A 19,032-nucleotide genomic window follows, 5' to 3' on the forward strand; every position below is an offset into this window, starting at 1 on the left:
GACCACCTGTAACACCAACCACTCTGTCTTGTTCTTGTTGCCTAGTGACAACCTGATGACAGACATCTATGGTGCTAACCTGTATAACCGTTACCTGGCCCAGCAGCATGCTGCCATGACGACTGCTGCCAAGGTGGTTGCCCAGGGAATAGGGAGTCAGGTGACAGTGGCAGAGGAGGAGGTGGTGTGTGCTGCTCAGTGTCACTCTATTCTGGTACGTATATTTCATGCTTTACAGAAACGTCATCATATTGGGGTCAGTAATAATAAACAACAGTACTTACTGTCGAAGAAGAATAAAATTGTCGTAATTAGAATACGAGACACTTAGATGATCAGATAGACACAAAACTGAAACACAAAAATAAAACCAGACAAAATACTGAATTGAAGATGCTTTTTACGGCGCTGGTCCTTCACAATAAAATCATTCAGACACATTCTAGGTATTTGTAACACCATTTTCACTGTTTGGTATCCAAACCCTCTGTGTCCATTCGCTACATCCGTTATGACAGTAAGTTCAGTGTCGTCATACGGAAGCCGAGAGCGGTCGTTTTCCACTGCTGTTCTTTCTTTGCCGTTTTCTCGAGATAACGAGTTAATTTTCTCGTTATCTCGAGATAACAAGAATCATTTTCTCGTGAAAACTAGATAATTTATCTCGAGAAAACCAACTTCGTTCAGCCTGTGTCAGACCTCGAGAGAAGTAAAGTCTGATGCGTTCATCAATGACAGATGATCCTCGATCTGACGTTTTCAGTCCATTCTCGGCAAAGTCACTGCTGCACTCCAGAGTGTCACTCTTTTCTTTGTAAACACAGGCATCAGTATCCAGGGATAATTATCTCGTTCGGCGTTCGTTTTCTCGAGATAACGGGATAATTATCTCGTTTTCTGGAGAAAACGGCGTTCGTTTTCTCCAGATAATTATCCCGTTATCTCGGGAAAACGGCGTTCGTTTTAAAAAATGTGCAGCCATGACCGCTCTCGGTTTCTGTATCGTCAGTAACCTGCAATCTGAAAAAATCTGAAGTAAGATGGCAGTGAATGTGTTAGAATATCTAATCAGAGAGCATCAGTGTTGTGTCAGGAACTCAGGTTTTCTACCTGTCCTCAGGTGTGCACAGGTGTCTATAAGCCTCACTCCCTGCTGCCTAGCGACCAGAACAGCGGTATCTCAGAGTCGGTGTTTCACGGTCACAGAGACTTGGTGCTGGAGCCGGACCTGTTGGAGCCGAGTCACTTGGTGGAGGACGTGGAGGCTGCGGTCGACCTGCTGCTGGAGCAGGAGAACAGTGTGAGCTCTGACCTCTGACCACAGATAATATCATAGACACACTTACAGGTGTATAAGAACTCACGGCTCTGGATGGAAACTGCTGCTTCTGTTGCTGATTGACCTGAACGTGGACCTGACTCTGACCTCTGAAGCTGCTTGTGTTTCTACAGGAGAGTTAACCCTTCAGTTGCTGTGCGGATGAGCCTGACTGTTAAACTAATAAAGTCTCAGTTTGTTGTGGTCAGCATGAACTGTGACAACATGATGTCTGTTGTGAACACAAAATAAAGGTCAGATATGTTTGAGTGATGTGTGTCGCCGTAAATTTTTAAAAAGGTGTTTGAGCTTCATGTGATAGTTCACACCACAGTAACCAACAGAGGGTGATTTGGTTCAAGAACAGGATTCAGTCAGTATCACGCTCACACTGCGCCATCCAGTGGTGCATATTAAAACTGCAAACAGTCACGATGAAATTTACAAGAGACGGATTAATACAGACATGAGTGTGTAGAACCACATGAAAAGATGATATAACAAGTCCTCGCAATTAACTGTTTTCAGGTTCAGATCGTTGCTTTTTAAACCAATTATTCACATTACCAGATGTTGTGCTTTTTTTATTATTAGGGTGTTTGGGCTTCAGCTTCTGTTTTACCGATTTCAGATGGTTTAAACATATTCTATACATTTTTAACAGATTTAATGTATTTTTTAAACACATTTTGTGTATCTATTTATTTAACAGAAATAATGTATTTTTAAAGATATTTTGTGAATGTTTTATTTTCTAACATATTCCTGGACTTTAGCCTCTGTCTAAATATTTTCCCAGATTTCAGAAGTTCTAAACATAGTTTGTATATTTTTAAGAATGTCTGCATTTTCACCATATTTCATGTATTTACAAATTTCTAGTATTTTCTGGATGATTTGAATTTTCAGATTTTATCCTCTGTTGACATATTTACAGAGTACAGATGTTTTACACAAGTCTTGAACAGAATTCAGGTACTTTCAATGCATGTTTTAAAAGATTTTTTTGTATTTTAAGAAGATTTTTGGTGCTTTTTTAACATGTTTTGGGATTTATAAACACATTTCTTGTATTTGTAAGGCCTTTTTTAGTATTTTTAACAAATTTCTTGTGTTTTCCAGAATGTTTTGAGTGTTTGGACTTCAGCCTCTGTTCACGTTTTCAGTTTTCAGATGTATTAGGCATATTTAATGGTTTTTTTTTTTTAAAAATACATAAAGTTTTTCAACACATTTCGTGTTTTCTGGGTTTTATGTTGCTTCGTTGACCTCTCCAACATGGCGGCGGTAACCGTACACCTCGGGACAGGAAGCGGGTCGGCCGCCGCGCCTGCGCACTGGCTCAGCCCGGGTCCCTGTAAAGATGTCTGAGCAGGCGGGGAGGGAGCGGAGCGGAGGACCCGAAACAAGCGCGCAGAACCTGCAGCTGTCCGATACTTCCCCGGTCAAGGTAAGAGCAGGCGGCCCTTTAGGTCCGCTCCGACCGCACCGACAAGCGGCGGAAGGCTCCGGGCTCCGGTTGATCCCGGTTGGAGCCCCGCGGGGCGGCAGGGTTTGCGGAACGGAGCAGAAATGTTGCGGAGGGCGCGCGGCGCTGTGGCAGGGGCGTGTCCGCCATCTTGTGAGCTGAGTGGCGCCTGAACTGCAGCTGCGTCTCTGAGCGCGAGCCGAGCGGGCCGCGCCAAATGGCCGCTAACGGCCGAACCAACGGCGGGCCGCTGCCTCTATGCGCGTTCACGGCGCTCCGGACCGGTTCGGTGCCGCCGTGGACCCGTACAGACCGCCGCCGTGTCCGTGCGGAGAACCCGGGAACCGGAGGAGCAGCCGCAGCCTTTTGTTGTCCTCCCCTCCTCCCCCTCCCCCTCCTTGTTTGTTTGGAAAGCCTGCCAGGCGCATGCGTGTAACCATGGCGCTCGTTTCTGCGTATGAGAACGAAAACACGATCAAAGGTATCGACAGCGCGCGGCAGTTCGTCAGCACACACACGCACACCGAGCCGCTGATCGATCACTGTGATCAGATGTGATCAGATGTGTCCATGAGGCCGCTGTTTGCCGCCAAAACCAACAGCTCAGCCCGGTGTTACCGATCAGTCTGTCAGCGTGTCAACCGGAGTCACCGACCGCAACCACTGGACCCGAAATCAGACGGCATCTGTCCGAACACGACTGTTAATAATCTATCTGATCAGCTCCCAGTCCCGTTTCAATACACTCATTGATGATCAAAGTGGCTGCTTATTGATCTTCTGTTGCTCACTAGTCATCCACCTCCAGCTGATCAGTGGCACTCAGCAGGGAAGCCCGCCAGAGTATCGATCAGATGATCGGTATCAAGGCCCATAAATCAGACCCATGTATGATCACAGAATACTAATACTTGGTTGGTTCTGTTCTGTTCCCTCAGTTCACTGTGTTGTGTCTGAGTGAATGTGTTGGACTCACACTGACAGGTACACACAATGTACACTTGCTCTGATGTCACACAGACGTCACCTGTCTCTTCTGTCCAGGCAGGTCCATGTCATTCTGACGAGCAGTTGAGATGTCCAATGACAGCCAGGGAGCGGTGAAGGGGGAGGCGGCCATGCTGATCTCTCCCTCAGCCTCCGCCTCCTCTCAGGGACCGCCCCTTTCTCCGTCCACCGCCACTAAATCACCTGAGCTCCCAGGTATGCCTGTCTGCCTCACCTGTCTCGCTCTCTCCTCCATCTGTCTCACTCTCTCACCTGTCCGTTTCTCACCTGTCTGTCTGTAGATGAGCTGGTCCAGGCCGGTTGGTCCAAGTGTTGGTCTCGGAGGGAGAACCGGCCCTATTACTTCAACAGGTTCACCAATCAGAGCCTGTGGGAGGTGCCAGTGCTGGGTCAGCACGATGTCATCGTGAGTCCCGCCCCCAACAGTCCAAAAAACTGTTCTCATTAAAAACAACAAACTTTGTCTGTGGTGGTTGTGAAATGTGTGCAAACGACCTGCAGCTATTTATCGATCGCTGTGTTTACAGTCCGATCCTTTAGGTCTGAATGCCGCTCCTGCAGAGGGCGGAGACAGTAACCTCGGTAACGGCCAGAGGAAGAGGAGGAGCTCTGAAGAGCAGGGGGCGGGGCCTAACAGCTTCAAACGTGCGAAGGTAAGCAACAAAAGATGCCGCTGGTCATGTGATGTGGCTGACCAACCAGGTGACTTGTGGCCGTTCATTCAGGCCGATAAACAGAACCATCAGAACCCGAGGTTCTGTTGACGCTGCAGTCGGCGGCTCTGCCTTCGTATCACACAAGGAATGGCAGCTTCTCGCAGATTGAACTGCAGCACGAGTCAGGGATGATTCCTGAGGACTCGGTCTGCTCAGACCAAGTCGCTGTGTTAGGGCTCTTGGTTTCCCCGGCACATGTGTGGTTGGCGAGCTCGACATGTGGACGGGTGATGGCGTTTCTGTCTGCATCTACCTGAATGTGTTGTTTTTTGTGTTTCAGGTGGAGCCCACCACGCCCATCTCTCCGAGCACTCCCGGGGTTAAACCTTGGAGCTCCGCCCCCGAGGACAAACAGGCCCAGTCGGCCACACCCACGACCCCAAGCCCCGCCCCCGCGCCGTACCGACCAACAGTGTGAGTGCAGAGGCCTCGCTTGCTCCTGCTACCTGCTGGTGTTCCTGGTGAAGATTTAATCAATGGTCTGGTTGTTTTTAGGATCTACTGGGACCTGGACATCCAAACTAACGCCGTGATCAGAGAACACGCCCCCGCCGGACACCTGCCCCCCCACCCAGAGATTGAACTGCAGAGGGCGCAGTTGGTCACCAAGCTGAGACAACACTACCATGAGCTGTGCCACCAGAGGGAAGGTACGCATCACCGGACAACACCTGTAGCCTTCAGTCTCACCTGTAGCCTTCAGTCTCACCTGTAGCTGTTAGTCTCACCTGTAACCGACAGTCTCACCTGTAGCTGTTAGTCTCACCTGTAACCGACAGTCTCACCTGCAGCCTTCAGTCTCACCTGTAGCCTTCAGTCTCACCTGTAATCAGGTGTGGACAGCGACACCTGGACAGTCTCTGTAACACATGACTGAGCCGGTCACCTGTACAGAGGAAACGTGAGCTCATTAGAGGAACACAGTATTGCTCCTGACTCGCTGCTTCACCTGAAGGTAGAAATACAGCCGTTTGCCTGAGATCCAGCCTGGAACTCACCTGGACAACTGAACTGCGCTGACAGCCAGTGAGCTGAATGTTAACAAGCTGTCTGTCTCTCCACCTGTCCCACTGCCTGTCCACCTGTGCAGGTATTGATCCGCCCCGGGAGTCCTTTAACCGCTGGCTGCTGGAGAGGAAAGTGATCGATAAAGGTCACGACCCGTTACTGCCGAGCGACTGTGAGCCGGTGATTTCCCCGTCCATGTTCAGAGAGGTGATGAACGACATCCCCATCAGGTACCTGTCTGTCTGTACACCTGTCCGTCTGTCTGTCTGTCTGAACGTGTGACTTTAAACTGATCAGTTGTAAGAAACTGAACATTTTTATTTATTATATATTGATTATGCGATTACTTATTGATTACATGTTAATCATTTGTTTAATGACTCATCCTGTATTGATGATATATTGGTTTCTGATATTTTGTCAGGTTGTCTCGCATTAAGTACAAAGAGGAGGCCCGGAAGCTTCTGTTCAAATACGCTGAAGCTGCCAAGAAGATGATTGATTCCAGGTAGGTGACAGCTGACCAGTCACAGAGCTTCATGGTGCTGAGGTCAGCTGCCAGCAGGCAGGCAGACCTCCGATACCTCTTATGTGTGACCTCTGATGTGTGATCTCTAACGTCTGACCTCTGACCTCTAACATCTGACCTCTGACCTCTAACCTCTGACGTGTGACCTGCAGGAACGCCAGTCCGGAGAGCAGGAAGGTGGTGAAGTGGAACGCTGAGGACACCATGAGCTGGCTGCGCCGAGATCACTCTGCCAGCAAGGAGGACTACATGGTAACTGTGACCTCTGAGCCCAGAAGGATTGAAGTGTTTCACTTTGCGTATCGAGTCCAGGATGTTCTATGGTTTCACTTTCTTACACGGCTGATGGAAAATACTAGATTTTATGTGGTGCACTAGTTCAGCACGCCAGAAAACGATAAGGCTCTTTTTTACCTGCTGGGATGTCAGGTTCAGGTGTGCAGTCAGTCTTCCCCTTTCAAATCACCTTTAAAACAGGTAGACAGGTAGAGAAGGTGCATCAGCTCAGGTGTGACCGCTGTGTGTCTGCAGGACCGCCTGGAGCACCTGAGGCAGCAGTGTGGACCTCACGTCGCCGCCGTCGCCAAAGACTCTGTGGAGGGAATCTGCTCCAAGATCTACCAGCTGTCTGCAGAGTACAGCCGCCGCCTGCGACAGACACACCTGAGCCTGCTGCAGGACCCGCCCACAGGTACGCACACACACACACACACACACACACACCTGAGGCTGCTGTCCTGTGTGTATGATGACACTCACCTGTGTCCGTGTTTGGTGTGTTTAGAGGCGTGTGCGTCGCCGCCACAGTCCCGCCTCGTCTACTGTTACCCGGTCCGTCTGTCCGTCCCGTCGCCGCCGCTGCCCCGGGTGGAGCTGCACTTCGAGAACGACGTGGCCTGTCTGCGCTTCAGAGGGGAGATGGTCAAAGTCAACAGAGGACACTTCAGCAAGCTGGTTAGTACTCCCTCAGGTACCTGCTACAGTACCTACTCTGATGATGACCTTTGTTGAGAAACAGTGAAGGTGGAGTGTTGAGTGAACAGACATCCGTCCACCTGTCTCAGTGTGATAACTCTCTACCTGTGTCTCACCTGTCCAGGAGCTGTTGTACAGGTACAGCTGTATAGATGACCCTCGCTTTGAGAAGTTCCTGTCCAGAGTTTGGTGCCTCCTCAAGAGATACCAGGTCAGCTGACTCTGGTAGCCTTTCAGCTGCTGTCACCGTGGTGACCGCTCAGCATTAAACAGGTGTGTCTGTGTCCAGGTGATGTTTGGCAGTGGCGCCAACGAGGGGACGGGCCTGCAGGGAGCGCTGCCAGTTACAGTGTTTGAGGCGCTGAACCGACAGTTTGGTGTTTCCTTCGAGTGTTTTGCGTCGCCACTCAACTGCTACTTCAAACAGTTCTGCTCCGCCTTCCCTGACATCGACGGCTTCTTCGGATCCAGAGGGTGAGACGCTGCTACACCTGCCCACACCTGCACACACCTGTGTAGGACTGCAGTGCTCCAGTATAACCAGTATCCTGACTGTGTTTCCAGGCCGTTCCTGTCTTTCTGTCCCGTCAGCGGCTCCTTTGAAGCGAATCCTCCGTTCTGTGAGGAGCTGATGGACACCATGGTGACGCACTTCGAGGTCAGTACATCTGCTGCTCTGTACTGGTTCTATACTAGCGTGCACTGGTTTTGCTCCATACTGGTCCATAGTCTGCACCTTTTTAACCTGGGACAGCTTCTACGAAGTGCTTTACAATGTGTGTGTTCTCGCCTGAGGGACTCGTACCTCACAATGAGCGGACTACCCGCTCTACCACCTGAGCTATGAAATGCCTCCGCATGTAGTGGTTCTGACTCTGTCCCATCTCTATCAGGACCTGTTGGACCAGTCCTCAGAGCCGCTGTCCTTTATTGTCTTTGTCCCGGAGTGGCGTGACCCGGTGACGCCGGCTCTGACCCGCATGGAAGGGAGTCGGTTCCTCCGTCACCAGCTGAGCGTCCCGGCCTACGAACACGAGTACCGCTCAGGCAGCCAGCACATCTGCAAGAGGTACTGCAGTCCTACACGGATACTGTTACTGCACTGGGACTGTGCTACTGTAGTACTGCCACTGAGATCTCTGTGCTGATACTCGCAGTACCATAATTCTCTGTGTACTTTCAGGGATGAGATGTACTACCGGGCAGTACACGGTACTGCAGTACTCTTCCTACAGAACGACGCCGGTTTTGCGAAGTGGGCTCCAACTCCAGAGCGTCTGGCCGAGCTAACGGCAGCATACCGCCCCTCCTTGTCCCGCACCTCCTCCCTGTCCTCACCTGGCCCTGCCCACATTGCTCCTGGAGACAGAGACTCCGCCCCCAAGGCCTCTGATAGGACGCAGAGTGCTGTGGCGTCCCCTGGTGGCCATGACAACAACAACAATAATAATAACAGCAGCAGCGGCGGCGGCAGCAGCAGCAGTAGCAGTCCTCGAGAAAAGATGGCCGCTGTGTAGAGGGGACGGGGTTTGTGGTGACCACGCCCCCTCACCTTTCAAAGAGCTGTTTGACATTTGTGTTTCCTGACCGTCGTCTCGTCTCCAGATTGTCCCTCACCAGCACCTGTAGCACCCTCAGCTCATGCCCACAATGCTCTTCTGTCGCAGTCAGCAGGGGGCGGGGCCTGATTTAACCCTGTTGTCTGGTTGGCTCACACTGCTTCCCCTCAATCTGGTTTGTCCCTGCTAACTTCAGATGATCTGATTGGTTGAAACTCTGGAGCTTTACCTTCACCTGCAGCTGACTCAGGTGTGGTTGAGGACCGTAGCCAATGAGAAGAGGTTAATCAACAAGCAGCAACTGGTCAGAGCTCCACCAATAAAAACCTTTTCATTCACCTGTGATGTCACGTGTGACGGGACCACTGGACGTCCTCGGATTGGTCCCCACAACGACGGGCCTCGGTGATTGGTCGACAAGGCAGCTATTGTTTCTATTGGACTCAAGCGGCGTCCCGCTTCTGGCCCCGCCTCCTTGGACAGCGTGGCCGCGGTGGATTGTGGGAAACAGATTATTCAGCATATTCTCTGACTGGACGAGGCCAGAACTGGGAGTCGGGTTCAGACTGGTGCGTGATGACGGACTCCTCAGAGGGGTGGAGTCCTGCTGCAGAGGGGGCGGAGCCACAGGTGGTCCTCCAGTATGAAGTGTGATAGGTTGTTTCAGGGTTCATGCTTCAGGTTCTTTCATCATCAGTTTGTGTTTCTTTTCTCCTGTGTACGACTTTTTCAGCGCTTTGTCCTCTTTTCTTAAATCCCTTATTTCTTAGTTTCTCTCGTCCTGAGAGCATTTAGACCTTCTCAACATATTATGTCTTTTTTCTTGAGGTTTTTTAATTTTTTGCCCAACTTAGCAAAATATTAGCCCGACTGATACTGAATTTTTGGGGCAGATGAAGATTTTTAGGCATTAAAAGTATTCAGATATATTGACTTGTGTTCTTTATCAGTGAGTGTATTTGTATGAATATATATATATATATATATATATATATATATATAATGGTTAGAGTTATCCTGGTAAGAGGGAGTGTTTGGCTAGGCGTTGATGAACTTTTTTAACCTGCTGACTCCACACTGTGGCTGCTCTGCTACATGTGCTGCACACGGTGCTGAGAGCTGGAAACAGTGGAGCCGCCCTGCTGGACAAACTGTGACAGAACCATTTCTAAATGATCTTTGTCTGCACTGTTTTCTGTTCAAAGCTTTTCTACTACGCTGATGCGATATACCTGTGATGAGCTAATACGGTCCAGTGGTATTGCTGAGGGACGTATCGGTCGGGCTCTAGTATTAACACTTTTTAAACTAATATTTCAACCTCCTCTGGACAGATTCAGTTTTTTGGCTGTTTTCTCTAATTATATGTTAAATTACAGCGTTTCTCTAAATGTTATATTTTACTAAAATGTACTCGTCTACGACTTTTTCAACATTATGTCCTTTTTTCGTGAAGACTGTCGTTTATCTGTCCTAATCTTTCTTTCTCGTAGTTTTATGAAACTGTTGTTTTAGTATCACGTTTGTTTTTTGCTTTTTGTTTTTTTCTCCTGTAAATATTTGGATGTGGTTTGACTTTCTTCAGAGAACCGCTGGCTTCAGTCTGATCTTATCGTCTATCTGAAGGTCTTTAAACAAAATGGAGGAAGACCTCCATCCTCTGTGGCTCCGCCCCCTCTGTAACCCGACACCGCAGCGCTCTGATTGGCCGTCAGCCCTCTGAGGCGTCCGTCTCCATCAGCTGTGTAGATAGTGTACAGTCGGACTGATCTGAAGTCTGTTGATGTTCTTTTGCTGTTAAACTGATTGAAAACACAAACTGTTCTTTTTTTATTTGATTTAATTTAACGTTTTTAAAGAGATGACACGTGTCTGTGTATTTTCAGCCTCATAGTTTGTTTCCAACTAAACCAAAGTGTTATTAAGAAGATCTATATCTGTGTGTACAGTCAGTGAGCTGGGATTCTCCTCCGTCTGTCTTCAGTTTGTCGTCCTCCTTTAATCCTCAGTTCCTCCTCGGTTGTCCTTCGCTCTGCTTTTGTGTCTTTTCTTATTTTTCTGATGCATGAACTGTTTGGACTCTGAGCGATGTTCCTGATCCAGACTGTGGTTCTCAGAACAATCACCATCATGTTCCTCGACCGTTTCACTTCACCTGGGTTCAGTGTTTAAAGGAGCAGTCCGACGTTTTGGAGCAGAGCTAGCAGTTTCCCTCTGCTCCCAGTGTTTGTGCTAAGCTAGGCTAATGAAGGACTGTTCCCCGTTTAGCACCGAAGACAAACTGGAGTGGTTCTGTTGTTTTTATCAGATTTGTGTGAAATAAGTTCCCGTCATGACAGAACCTGTCAGAACTGTTCTGCCTGATCCGTCATCGTTGGAGAACACTTTGGTAGTTTTCTGTGTATCATAAAGCCAAGAACACAATATTTCATGCACAGCTGTTGTATGAGGTGAGATCAGAAAGTTCAGAGAATGGTTTGACTTCAGCCTCCATCTCTGCAGAGCTGCTCTGCTCCCAGAGCTCCTGCAACACTTCACCAGTCCCTGAAGTCCTGATCTGGAACCATGCTGGCTCCACCTGGGACCAGCCTGCTTCTGAGTCCAAGCAGAAGAGCTCCACCTGGGTGTAATGTTGGGAGAGCAGCGTTGCAGTGGAGCGCTGTGTTGGCAGTGGGACTGTGGGGATGAAAACGAAGCGTCCCTGAGCGGTCTGTGGACTTTCTGATGGCATCTCGTATCCACAGAGCGTTCTGCCGAGTTTGTCTCGTGAAGGTGACCTGAGAACGTTTCCGCGTCAGATCAATGAAATATTTCTTAGAAAAGACGTCGTAATGATCTCAGCTCAGACGTTTATCTCCAGTTTTTGTCTTTGTGTCTGTTTGTTGCGACTTGCTGAGCTTCAGAGCTGAAACAGGAAGTGGGGGTCCTCTGAGCTGCAGAATGTAAATACAGTCTGTCCTTCGTCCTGCCTGTGGACAAAATGCAGCTTCTCTCTCCCAGTAAAAGTATATCCAGCCCAGTACAACCAGTTTCTGTTGTCCTTCTGCTGCTCCACACTCACATGAAGCTGAACAAGAAAGCCAAACGTGAGTTTATCAGATAATGAAGACAAGCTCATCGTTTGTCCTGTCAGCGTTCCAACTACACCGGAGCTAAAACAACAACAGGAAGCTGATCAACCTGCAAATGGACAGAATCAGAAACCCGTAGTTCATGGACCGGCTCCTTACAGAGATTAAATAATGTTTTCAGAGAACACTGAAGTTATTTCACAGTAAAAGTAAAGTGATAGTTTCTGTGGTTCTCTGAATTAGTCTGGTTTACAGATAAAATCACACATCAGGGTTCTGCCTCGGAAAGACTTGTTTTTATAAGTTTAATGGTATTTGGATATTTTAACATTTAATGATCAAATAGATTATTTCTGAGCTGTTGAACAGATCAAGAGTTTATTTTATTTAGACGTTCAGACCTGAGAGAAACGACATCCAGTTCTTGTCATTATAAAAGCATTTAATCTGATATTTGTAAATAAATTATAAACCACTAGGTTTTTCTCTCCATAATAAAAATGTAGACTATTTAACTTCCAAACTGAGAGAACTGTGATCCCTCTAAATGCAACCAGAAACACTGTGAGTTATCAGGAAGCCGTCACAGACTTCTTATTCTGCCTGTATTCCAGATGTTAGTAAAGACAGACAGGAAACGTCGGGAAGAACTTCATCTATGGCCACTGTGCCCATGTTTATGGGTCGCTCAACCCGCTGGGCTGCAGGGCGCCCAGAATAATTCAGATTTAAAGTACTTCAGACTGATTAAACCCACAAATCCTGAAAGGTCCGACTTTCTTTACTGATCATCTACAGGTTAAAATAGAGCTGGGCACACGTTGTCCTTGGTATTTGTACACTCTGTGGTTGATGCCAGAACATCCTCTGGTACCAGGTCAGCTGGATGGACAGGAACCTTCCAGTTGGAGCAGAGTGTAAAGAACCAGCTCAGCTTGGGTCACTGTGAAGACTCTGAATGCTGGTGCTGATGATGGAAAATACTGAAAGTATGAATCAGCTCTGACAGAAACGGTCAGAATCGTCCTGCAGCGGACTTTTAGTGACAAACCAATCAAATCAATAATCCATGTGTAGCGGAGACGGTGCAGTTCCTCTGGTGGCCTGAGGGGGCAGCAGCGCGGCTCTCTGCGGCCGCTGTGCCTGAACAACCGCAGGAGATGAAGAACAGCTGTGGTTGTTGCTGTTAGCTGTAGCTGCTGTTAGCTTAGCGGAAATAGCTCGGTTACACCGGATCGGACTATATCAGCACTGTTTGGACCGGGTCAGCACTGTTTCGCTATGGGAGCCCACCGCAGTGAGGGAGGCCGGGACTGGCTGGAGCAGGACGGACCGGAGCCGCCGGACCACAGCCCGGTGAGGAGCTAACGGCGGCTAACGATTTAGCTTCGCTCTGTATTATATTATATTATGAAAATACCGCGGCTGTCGCGTAATATAATATAATATAATATAATATAATATAATATAATATAATATAACGTCTGAAGCTACATCATCAGAACCAGTCCAGGTGTTCTTACCCTACAGGGCCGGTTATTATGCTAGAGTGTTGATGATGCATCTGAATGACGGTTACTGTCAGTACGTCTAAGTCACGATGAGCTGGAACTCCTCTGGTTTCACATTTACTATCAGCACAGACACAAAGTTCTGTGTGGACGGATCTAAGAAGAACCATGAAGCTCTGAGCGCCCAGTTGAACTGGAAGTACAGACCTCAGACCAGTTTAAGCTCATAGTTATCATCTCTGCTGTGTTTTTGCAGCTTGATGTGAATCACTGATTGGTAATCAATAACCTCTGATAACCCTTTGTGTAGAAGCCGTGGAACCTGATGATCAAACACAGACAGATCCACAGACGAGGACGGCGCTCACACATGACGGTCAGGTCAGTACTGGGTTCTGCTGGGTTCTGCACCCAGTGGTTTTCTTCATAGTTGGGTATTTTCAGGATGAATCGATTTCCTGTTTGGTCTCAGAATTCATCAAAGAGAAAAGAAACCAGAAACTGTTCCCGCTTCAGGAGCTGCAGTCGCAGAATTCAGACGTGACCCAAATTGATTCACTGACGATCAGGGGAGTTGGACATTATTTAGATAGTTGACGGATTGATCTTCTAGTTTCTGCTGGTTTCTATGGCAACTGAACACCACAGAACCCGGAGCAGCCTCAGTACTGCTGAAGTTCTGCTGGGTTCTGGGTTCTGTCATCATGATGACACAGGAAGAGAAGGTGCAGCCAATCAGCAACTTCGTTGTTGTTATGTATCCTAGTAGCAACTTTATTGATGCGAGATGCCGACGGTGGAACAACAGCAGTTTTTATAGAACAGGTCTACGCTGAGCGGGTCCTCAAGGTGGGCGCGTTGCCATACCTGTACATGTTCATACGTTCGTCCGTCATGCCCCACCTGTACACCTGAAGGTGAACAGAGTCTTCAGTGAGCGTCATTTCCTGTTTGGCCTCAGCTGCTGTAACGTGTTCTGACCCTTATGATGAGCTCCTCTCAGGTGTTGCTTTCAGGTGTGTCAGTGAGCGCTCATGACCTCATGCTATGCTGTTTGTGCCTGTGTGCAGCTACACGGATCCTCAGGTGTCCATGGACCTGCTGAGGGCGGTGCTTCAGCCCAGCTTCAACAACGACATCATGGCCGTGTTCAGGAAGTACCACAAGGTCGGAGCGTGCAAGGGGGCAGGGGGGTAGGGGGGCAGGTGAGAGGGCAGGTGTTAGCAGCTTATGTGTTTGTGTTGCAGTTCTTTGAGAAAGCCGCTGAGAACGTGAAGGAGAACGTTGGCGAAGACATTCAGACCGATCAGCTGATCAGAGAGGCCTGCAGGAATGTTCTGGAACAGGTGAGATCAATTCCTGTTGTTTGACCCCTGATCATGTGACCTGCTGTACTCACCTGTGTACCTGTGACTGTCTGTGGTAACCATGGTATCCTGTGATGTCATCAACAGGCCAAGCAGCTGTTTCCAGAGGTGGAGGCGAAGAGGGCGGGGCCAGAGGTCACCATCAAGGTAGGAGCTCTCAGACTGACCAATCAGAACAGCAGAGCAGACTCTGTCTCACCTGGTTCTGTGTTCTGTCAGAGGTCCAGACCAGCTGATGAAGACTGCGGTCAGAGAGGAAGTCCCCTCCTGAAGAAGGTACTGTAACACCTGAGCTGCCAGGTGTGACGCTGAAAGGCAGGGGGATGTGATGCGATTGGTCCAGTGACGCTGATCATTTTGTCTCCTCAGAGGAAAAGTCGTCCAGGTGCCGTCGTCTCGTCTGATCGGCCGCTGAGCTTCTCCTCTCAGTGAGTACCTAACAGGTGACATCCTCAGTGTCCAGATAGAACAGCACACCTGACAATGGCTGTGTTTATGTCCTCAGAGTGAAGCCCAAGTCTGATCCAATCAAGAGGGAGGGGCCAAAGGTGAGTCCATGAAGGAGCACTCCAGACTGACAGGTGTTACTTGGCTGTGCTTGAAGCAGACCTGATGGGGGCGGTGTTCCAGTGGTTCACTTTAACATGGACCCAGTGTGTTCTTACAGCACATGACTAACCGGTGTTTGTGTTTCAGTGGGATCCGTCCAGACTCAATGACGGCAGCACGTTTGTTCTGGGCTCCAGAGCCAACAAGTGAGTCAGAACCAACATGTAAACACTGTAAACATCGTATAGACTCTGTAAATAACAAAGAGACAGCATGGAAACAACACGTAAACACTGTAAACATCGTATAGACTCTGTAAATAACAAACAGCATGTAAACAACACATATACACTGTAAGCATCATATAGACTCTGTAAATAACAAAGAAACAGCATGTAAACAACACGTAAACACTGTAAACATCATATAGACTCTGTAAATAACAAGGAAACAGCATGTAAACAACACGTAAACACTGTAAACATCGTATAGACTCTGTAAATAACAAAGAAACAGCATGTAAACAACCATAAAGAGCGTAGAAAACAGTCAACATCACCAGCACTCTAAACATGGTGTAGGCTATAATAAACATCATGTAAACAGTAAATAACAATAAGGAAACCGTCAACATGTAAAGGTGTTCATGTGGCGTCAACACATTGTAAACGATGGTAAATTATGTGTAAACAATGTTTGAATCCCCTGAACGTGATGGTTTAGAGTTGGTGTCGGTCGCCTTGAGAATACTTTATTGGCTCTGCAATGTAAACAAAGGGGTCACATGACAAACAGCTCAGCAGGGTGACTGATCATGTGATGCTGTGATGTCACTGCAGGGCGCTCGGGATGGGCGGGACCAGAGGGCGGATCTACATCAAACACGCCGACCTGTTCAAGGTAAACTCCTCCATAGCTCCTCCCACCGACAGGTGACAGGAAGCAGACCGACACTGAAACACACCTGTGTGTCTGCTGCACTCACTAGCTGTGTGTGTGTGTGTGTGTGTGTGTGTGTGTCAGTATGCAGCAGATGCGAAGGACAAGCAGTGGTTGGCAGAGAGACACCACATGAGGGCCACAGGAGGGAAGATGGTGAGTTCAATATGAAGTTTACTGTCATGCTTCTCTGGACACTCTGACCCACAATCCTTTGCAGCAGCTACATGAGTGAGTTTAAATCAGTCTGAGCCTCTGAGCTCAGTTCAACGCACACGGGCCGACACCGGAGCTAACGCTGTGATCACGTGTTCTGTGTTCAGGCGTACCTGCTGATCGAGGAGGACATCCAGGATCTGTCCCGCAGTGATGAGTACAGGTGAGTCTGACATCACTGAAGGACAACGCCAGGGGCCTCGTTTATCATCAGTGCCTAGAGGAGGTTCTAAATTCTGTCTAGTGAATTAAACTTAGAATGTGCTTAAGTTCAAAAAAACTGTATTTATCAAACGTGTACGTGGGTCAGACGCACGTCAGTAAGTCCACAGTGTTGGTAAATCCCACTCGTCCTGATCCTCCGTGCTCGTGGTGCCTTCAGACACACCTCCACATCACCACATTTCATCCTCTCATCATCACCGGTCATCATCGTGACAAAGAGGAACTTTCCGGAAACCGAAATCAGGGTACTAGTCAGCGAGGTTGAAGTTAACCAGAAATTGTTCGGTACCTGAAATGTTGGGATGAGCAACAAAAGAACAAACACTGCATGAGACAAGATCACTACCGCAGTTCTTCTGTTGGTCAGAGATCACCGGCAGAAGCTCAGCACCAAGAAACCCATCACAGCCCATCAAAGAGAACTGATGCAACTGGAGAAGGACGAGTTAATGCCAATGTCCACCCAGTGGATAACCCTGATCACTGCAGATGAGATGTTTTAATAACCAGACTAAGTCCAGCTGAAACATCTCCACTCTGTGACACTCACCAATAAGCCAGCCGTCTTCAGCAGCTCCTGCTTGGAGACCCACAGAACTGTTCTGCTCAATGAATGAGTCATGTTCCTCCAGGCCGCCGGCAGCAATATGCAGCGCAGATTATCTGTACGTTGGGTGAATGAAACCCGTTTCTATTATTGTGATTAAATTCATTAGTGATGCTGCTTTGAATACGATGTGGGAGCGCTGCATGTCTCCAACCTCACGCTGGAATGTGCCGATGGCCAAACCCCCGAATGCGTTCTGGTTTCGCTGGTCTACGGCTGGATCATGTGTGTATGCATGGTCAGAGCTGTGTGTGTATTTACACACATTCCTAAGTACAAGTTGATAAACTCCATACTTTGGGGATGCTGGTGTGCACTGATGATACATGAGGCCCCTGGGTCCAGGTGTAGGTCAGAGGCCCCTCCCAGTTCTGTTTTGTTGACAGGTTATTGATCAGTTATTGGCTGCTGTGAACGGTGCGTTTGTGGTTTGTCCCTTGAATGAAGCGTGTGCTTGAGCTTAGCTAGCAGGATAATACTAAGATGGTAGTTGCCATGGTAATGTGTGTGTGTGCAGGGATTGTCCGGATGTCAGGATGGACGAGATGAAGCCGTTCTCGGTTCCTCTGTGGATGGTGGAGAAGATGCAGCGAGCCATGGAGGCCCAGAGAGACTCCGACCCATGAAGGGTCTCCTGGAGTCCTGCAGCCAATCAGGAGACACTGATCATGTGAGCAGTTGGCTCTGATCTGATTGGCTCATTTCAGTTTTCATTTTAATGCTGTTTTATTTTTTGTTTTTCTTTTTAAAAAAATAAAATCTGTTTGTGACTCAAAGATGTTTCCGCTTCTGTCCATCAGCTGGACCGGTCAGAACTGGTAGTCTGTCTGTGAACACCTGAGTGCTGACGTTCACATGTAGATATGAACACGTAAGTGGATTCAGATCAGTCACCAGTAACCGGAAACATCAGCCAATCAGCTGTGAGCACCTGCACTTACATCACAAACAGTCGTGCAGGGGGTGACATCAGTCTTTATTTAGAAAAGTCAACAATAAACAAATGGTGACATCAGGAGGGGGCGTGGTCACTCGATGCCTTCCTGCTTGTCTTTGATGGCGACTCGGAAACGTTCCTCCAGCAGCGACAGCTCGCTGATCAGGTCAGTGATGGCGTTGGTGAACGCTTCCTGTCAGACACAAGGGACCTGTCAGCATGACATCATCACCGTGGACAGGTAGGTGTGTGTGTGTGTGTGTGTGTTACCTGTGGGCTGTAGTCAGGTGTAGTCTGCACTCTGATGACGATCTTGTGCTCCAGAGGATGAGGAACTTTATAACCAGCAAACAGAACCTGGGGATCCTTCAGCAGCTGACTGACACACAAACAGAAACATGATCAGGACCAGCATTGATCTCTGTAGAACCAGAACCTTCCTCCCTCCTCCTGGATCCTCCTGGTCCTGATCTCTGTACAACCAGAACCTTCCTCCCTTCTGATCCTGTAGAACCAGAACCTTCCTCCTCCTGGTTCTGATCCTGTAGAACCAGAACCTTCCTCCTCCTGGTTCTGATCCTCCACCACTGACCCAGCTGTGACCAACAGGAAACATTCAGTTTCAGTTGAACTGCAGCCAGTGTTTCCTCAGAATAACCAAGAAACCATTTGAGTTCTGTCTCCTTCACGGTCCTGAGAACTGGTATTTGCGGGGAAGAACCTTTAGATCCGCATAAATCAGACTGATTCCAGGACACAGAGAACAACTGTTCTGTCATACAAATGTGGACGAGCACAGGACCGACGGACGCCAGTCTGTACAGAAACCTGTCCGACCATTTATTTCCATAATAGAGTGAAAGATTAATGAGCAGTTACAGCATCTCACATCTCCCAACATGTTAGCCTGTTAGCACCTTATTGTTTACCATGGTGTTAGCCTGTTAGCACCGTGTATATAGCAAGGTGTTAGTACCGTGTTTTTAGCCGGGTGCTAGCCTGTTAGCGCCGTGTATTCAGCCCGGTCCT

At 48.4% G+C, this 19,032-nt stretch overlaps 4 protein-coding genes across 5 annotated transcripts in view; 3 read left to right on the forward strand and 1 right to left on the reverse strand.

The window, feature by feature from the left end:
• LOC103363783 (cat eye syndrome critical region protein 5-like) overlaps positions 1 to 1,587 on the forward strand; it is a 21,530-nt gene extending 19,943 nt beyond the window's left edge. Inside the window, exons 15-16 of the mRNA XM_008290679.1 lie at positions 46 to 214; positions 1,121 to 1,587. Of these exons, the coding sequence (XP_008288901.1) occupies positions 46 to 214; positions 1,121 to 1,318 (367 nt within the window). The 3' untranslated portion in view covers positions 1,319 to 1,587. The remainder of the gene's footprint in view (positions 1 to 45; positions 215 to 1,120) is intronic.
• An 880-nt stretch (positions 1,588 to 2,467) lies between these two features.
• Positions 2,468 to 11,603, forward strand: pcif1 (phosphorylated CTD interacting factor 1). 2 transcript variants are annotated; one of them, XM_008290670.1, is made up of 16 exons: positions 2,696 to 2,768; positions 3,831 to 3,989; positions 4,076 to 4,200; positions 4,322 to 4,447; positions 4,791 to 4,924; positions 5,006 to 5,160; positions 5,601 to 5,748; positions 5,943 to 6,026; positions 6,200 to 6,299; positions 6,579 to 6,738; positions 6,832 to 7,001; positions 7,147 to 7,233; positions 7,312 to 7,496; positions 7,587 to 7,680; positions 7,916 to 8,091; positions 8,206 to 11,603. In XM_008290670.1, the coding sequence occupies exons 2-16, from the start codon at positions 3,863 to 3,865 to the stop codon at positions 8,537 to 8,539; spliced, it is 2,205 nt and encodes a 734-aa protein (XP_008288892.1). In that variant the 5' UTR covers positions 2,696 to 2,768; positions 3,831 to 3,862; the 3' UTR covers positions 8,540 to 11,603. The 2 variants fall into 2 exon arrangements, with proteins under 2 accessions (XP_008288891.1, XP_008288892.1); XM_008290669.1 differs by having other exon boundaries at positions 2,468 to 3,989.
• Positions 11,604 to 12,818: 1,215 nt separating this feature from the next.
• On the forward strand, positions 12,819 to 17,801 carry LOC103363774 (deoxynucleotidyltransferase terminal-interacting protein 1). The gene is made up of 13 exons (XM_008290668.1): positions 12,819 to 13,008; positions 13,474 to 13,544; positions 14,234 to 14,330; positions 14,411 to 14,509; positions 14,618 to 14,677; positions 14,750 to 14,806; positions 14,900 to 14,958; positions 15,036 to 15,078; positions 15,227 to 15,285; positions 15,919 to 15,979; positions 16,103 to 16,174; positions 16,342 to 16,397; positions 17,584 to 17,801. The coding sequence occupies exons 1-13, from the start codon at positions 12,934 to 12,936 to the stop codon at positions 17,690 to 17,692; spliced, it is 918 nt and encodes a 305-aa protein (XP_008288890.1). The 5' UTR covers positions 12,819 to 12,933; the 3' UTR covers positions 17,693 to 17,801.
• A 222-nt stretch (positions 17,802 to 18,023) lies between these two features.
• The window catches only part of polr2j (RNA polymerase II subunit J), a 1,531-nt gene continuing 522 nt past the window's right edge, over positions 18,024 to 19,032 (reverse strand). Inside the window, exons 2-3 of the mRNA XM_008290671.1 lie at positions 18,274 to 18,382; positions 18,024 to 18,196 (exon numbers count right to left, since the gene is read on the reverse strand). Coding sequence (XP_008288893.1) covers positions 18,095 to 18,196; positions 18,274 to 18,382 — 211 coding nt within the window. The 3' untranslated portion in view covers positions 18,024 to 18,094. The remainder of the gene's footprint in view (positions 18,197 to 18,273; positions 18,383 to 19,032) is intronic.

The sequence above is a fragment of the Stegastes partitus genome, unplaced genomic scaffold (genome assembly GCF_000690725.1).
Source record: "Stegastes partitus isolate 25-593 unplaced genomic scaffold, Stegastes_partitus-1.0.2 Scaffold690, whole genome shotgun sequence".
NCBI classification, from domain to species: Eukaryota; Metazoa; Chordata; class Actinopteri; family Pomacentridae; genus Stegastes; species Stegastes partitus.

What these genes read in the sequence shown, in the direction of transcription:
- pcif1 (XM_008290669.1), top strand. Translation starts at nt 3,863, where the DNA reads ATGTCCAATGACAGCCAGGGAGCGGTGAAGGGGGAGGCGGCCATGCTG. An exon ending in GCTGTGCCACCAGAGGGAAG is followed by an intron (nt 5,161 to 5,600) that starts GTACGCATCACC and finishes CCACCTGTGCAG; the next exon opens with GTATTGATCCGCCCCGGGAG. An exon ending in GCCTCCTCAAGAGATACCAG is followed by an intron (nt 7,234 to 7,311) that starts GTCAGCTGACTC and finishes GTCTGTGTCCAG; the next exon opens with GTGATGTTTGGCAGTGGCGC.
- LOC103363774 (XM_008290668.1), top strand. Translation starts at nt 12,934, where the DNA reads ATGGGAGCCCACCGCAGTGAGGGAGGCCGGGACTGGCTGGAGCAGGAC. An exon ending in GGCCAGAGGTCACCATCAAG is followed by an intron (nt 14,678 to 14,749) that starts GTAGGAGCTCTC and finishes GTGTTCTGTCAG; the next exon opens with AGGTCCAGACCAGCTGATGA. An exon ending in TCAAGAGGGAGGGGCCAAAG is followed by an intron (nt 15,079 to 15,226) that starts GTGAGTCCATGA and finishes TTTGTGTTTCAG; the next exon opens with TGGGATCCGTCCAGACTCAA.